The sequence below is a fragment of the Barbus barbus genome (genome assembly GCF_936440315.1).
Source record: "Barbus barbus genome assembly, chromosome: 2".
Taxonomy (NCBI): domain Eukaryota; kingdom Metazoa; phylum Chordata; class Actinopteri; order Cypriniformes; family Cyprinidae; genus Barbus; species Barbus barbus.
The window spans coordinates 46,241,660-46,245,514 of NC_136730.1; the positions used below are offsets into that span (position 1 = coordinate 46,241,660).

The 3,855-nt window shown below is 42.0% G+C and overlaps 2 protein-coding genes across 2 annotated transcripts; both read left to right on the top strand.

Moving 5' to 3' along the window:
• Positions 1-1,945: 1,945 nt before the first annotated feature.
• Positions 1,946-2,257, top strand: LOC306885750 (histone H4; the record flags this gene model as incomplete). The annotated part of the gene is made up of 1 exon (XM_079442504.1): positions 1,946-2,257. One exon carries the CDS (start codon positions 1,946-1,948, stop codon positions 2,255-2,257), a length of 312 nt encoding a protein of 103 aa, XP_079298630.1.
• A 710-nt stretch (positions 2,258-2,967) lies between these two features.
• LOC306885709 (histone H2B 1/2-like) lies at positions 2,968-3,357 on the top strand (the record flags this gene model as incomplete). The annotated part of the gene is made up of 1 exon (XM_079442428.1): positions 2,968-3,357. One exon carries the CDS (start codon positions 2,968-2,970, stop codon positions 3,340-3,342), a length of 375 nt encoding a protein of 124 aa, XP_079298554.1. The 3' UTR covers positions 3,343-3,357.
• Between the last annotated feature and the right edge of the window lie 498 nt (positions 3,358-3,855).

A 3,855-nucleotide genomic window follows, 5' to 3' on the forward strand; every position in this document is an offset into this window, starting at 1 on the left:
TGTTGTATGTATTAAGCAATGTTATTACGTGTATAGGAGAAAAAATTAACCTAAAGTATCGATCTTATCAGGCTAGTATCGATCCGATACCAATACCAACGTTGGCATCGATACTATCGATCAGCAGCGGCTCGCCCATAGAGGGCGCTGGGGCGTCGACCTCCCTGCCAGTTTTTTTTTTTTATTTATTTTTTTATTTAATAATAAGTTTTTAATAATCTCTCATTTTGAAAAATGATCCGTGTTAATGACATGCTATTAATGGTTTTACTTTAGAATGCGTTTAGAACTCTCCAGAATGATATTTGCATTCACTTCATGTTGGTGTAGTAGTAGCCAATAGGCTGTCTTCCCCTGTTGCTACGCAAAAAAGTTCAATCATCGTCGTCAAATTTTATGGTTTGGGGGCTCTGAAAATATTGCCCCTATTACCAAGATTAGAGCAGTGCACCTGCTGCGGGACATTTACCTCAGAGGAGTGCGAGTGCAGTATGGCAGCGCCGGCGACGTCCAGTAGCATTAATGTAAATAAAAAAAAGAAAGAATTCTTAATTCAGATATTTTTGTTTAAAAACATTTTTTGTAAATTTTACTGATTTTAAATGGTTAACTTTTAAGGAATTAATTAGATTATTACTCAATTCTAATTTGTTAAATGTATTTAATAATATTGCTTGTAATCTGTTGCCACAATTTTGAGTGAATATAGCGTATTGATTTTTATGCTGTCATTCTCTCACTCACTCAGTCTCTCTCTCTCACTCACAGTCACACCACGTTTCACACACATTTGCTCGAAGTTCTGAGCTGGATTACTGTGTTTCATACTAGTTAAAATGTTAAAATGATTTTTCTTCTCATACTTGGTGTTCTTCAAGAATGTTGTCCCACGCTTTCTTTGAGAGCCTTCTCTCTTTCTCTAGTATCAACACAGACTGTTATCCATTATCCAATTTGTCTACAGTGAACTTTAAAGATATGTAGTCCACAGCTGGGGATTGATTAAAGAACTAGATTGTTGTATTTCCTATAATAATTTATCGTTATGCGTTTGCACTTTTTCTATCTAGACACGGAGCATAATAAACATGCAACTTGTTCATTATCATTACCTGTGAAACTGTTGATTTCTACATGGCAGTTCAAATAATATTGTCTTTTTAGACCATTGGTATTGACTGGTTTGAGTTATTTTATTGGTATAAGCAAGGGACATGGGTGGCCTAAAATGCACTAGAATGCAGGAAATCACATCTATGAAATTAAAATTTTTATGGGGGAGGAGGAGCCCCCCCCCCCCCCTTCGCACAAACAGCTCCACCTAAAATATTTTTCACCAGCCGCCACTGCTATCGATATTAGGATCGATACGCCCACCCCTAGTAACTACCAATCATTTAGTATCTCTATAAAGCCCTGAATGTGCTCTGTACAGGACACCCAGACTTACAACTGTGATATACACAGAGAAATACACTGAAATATAATGTCCACTACAGAGGCACACACTCCATAGCTGGGTCTCAGGAGGATATGCATGTGTATATGATATATGGAAGTGCAATTGTATAAATTGTCTTTTTTAAACTGCGGTGACTAGCTCTCCGTTTACTTCGGTGCATGTCCGCGGCTCTAGACAATCATGATGATGATATGAAAGTCAAAGCGTCTACCAAATTCATAAATGTACATATTATGTAGATATGATCTAAAAAAAACGTCTTTGTCAAATTAACATTTTAAAATAAGAATTTCAATGCGAAACAAGACAGACTGTTAAATTAAGATTGGCCTTAAACCACATTGTTTCCTGCTCGGAGGGGGGGGGGGTCAAAACCATATGACGCGGAGCTGGTTTCACTTAGGTCCTGTAAGCAAATATAAAATGCTACTCTGAAGCATTTATAACACATTAGTGTTTGACAGACACAGAAGCATCTCGATCATGTCTGGAAGAGGTAAAGGCGGTAAAGGGCTCGGGAAAGGAGGTGCTAAGCGGCACCGGAAAGTGTTGCGGGATAACATCCAGGGAATCACCAAACCCGCCATTCGTCGTCTCGCGCGCCGCGGCGGTGTCAAGCGCATCTCCGGTCTGATCTACGAGGAGACCCGCGGGGTGTTGAAGGTGTTCCTGGAGAACGTTATCCGCGACGCCGTCACCTACACCGAGCACGCCAAGAGAAAGACCGTCACCGCCATGGACGTGGTGTACGCGCTCAAACGACAGGGACGCACCTTGTACGGCTTCGGAGGATAAACGCCTTCAATCCGGAGAACAAACCCAACGGCTCTTTTCAGAGCCACACACACTCTCAGAGAAAGAGACCATGTTTGTGAATGAACCTGTTTTAGAAAGAGAAAATACTTGTTGCACCGAGAATATATTCCTTTCCATGAGTTTATTTATATTTTAAGCAAAACTCCTCGTATCTGAAAATGTCAAAAGTAATTTAATTCTGAATTTGATGCTGATTCTCAAAGTTGGAGCATAAGCTTGTCTTTTTGTCTGATGCTGCGCTTTGATGAGCTTTAAGTCATTTATAAAACAATCACGTGGTAGTTGAAGCAGAAGTAAAACTACCGGGACAGCAGAGGAAAATAAAGTGTCTAATCATTATTGCCCTTTTCTCCAGATTCACTCAATGGTAACTTAACGTATAAACATAAGCGCTTAAAAAATACGCTGATATTTGAGACTAACAAAAAGAGCGGGAATTAAAACAAAGGGAGATTAGTCACGTGGGCAGCTCAAACATGCAGCGGTGGGCGGGGCTATCATTTCACCGCCTATGATTGGCCCTCGTCCGGCTCGTGGTACTTGGAGTTGTCCAATCACAGTGGAGTTAATGGGTGTGGTCTGTGTAAACACGCAATCAGAAGAATCCGCATCTCTGTGTAAATTAGCATAGGTTCGTGAATAAACGGCTCTGTCCGGCTCTCTCTCATCATTGACTCGTCAGCATCATCATGCCTGAACCAGCGAAGTCCGCGCCTAAGAAGGGCTCCAAGAAAGCCGTCACAAAGACCGCGGCGAAAGGAGGAAAGAAGCGCAGAAAGACCAGGAAGGAGAGCTACGCTATCTACATCTACAAGGTGATGAAGCAGGTTCATCCTGACACCGGGATCTCTTCCAAGGCGATGGGGATCATGAACTCTTTCGTCAACGACATCTTCGAGCGCATCGCCGGTGAAGCGTCTCGTCTCGCTCACTACAACAAGCGCTCCACCATCACTTCCAGAGAGATCCAGACCGCCGTGCGTCTGCTGCTGCCCGGGGAGCTGGCCAAACACGCCGTGTCTGAGGGCACCAAGGCCGTCACCAAGTACACCAGCTCCAAGTAGAGCAGCCCGAGACTCTCACACCACAAAGGCTCTTTTAAGAGCCACCCATCTACTCGATGAAGGAGCGTTTATACTGTGCGTAATTTATTGTTATTGTATTTGTGTCTGGTCACTGATTACATTTGCAATCATCCGTTTTTGGCAAGTGTACTACATTGACAGCAGTCAAAACTCAATTAATGAACAAATATTTATACAGGTTTTTAGTGGTTTAGTTTTATGCAGTTGAATATGAAGTCCTCTTACTGCCGCTCGCAACGGCAGCTGTCACAGTTGCTAGGCAACAAGAGCAGTCTTCTGTAGGTTAGACTGGTCCCAGTCTTCCAGACACAGCTGTAGTTAGCAACTATTTGTTAATATTCTACCAATAAACTTCGTTTACATCACAGTAGTGCAGCAGTAATATTAATGCCAGACTATCATATCACTCCTTTATTTGTACTTTTCATACCTTAAGTACATTACAGTATTCAAGATACCCCCCCCCCCAATCCACATTGACAACTTTCTGGC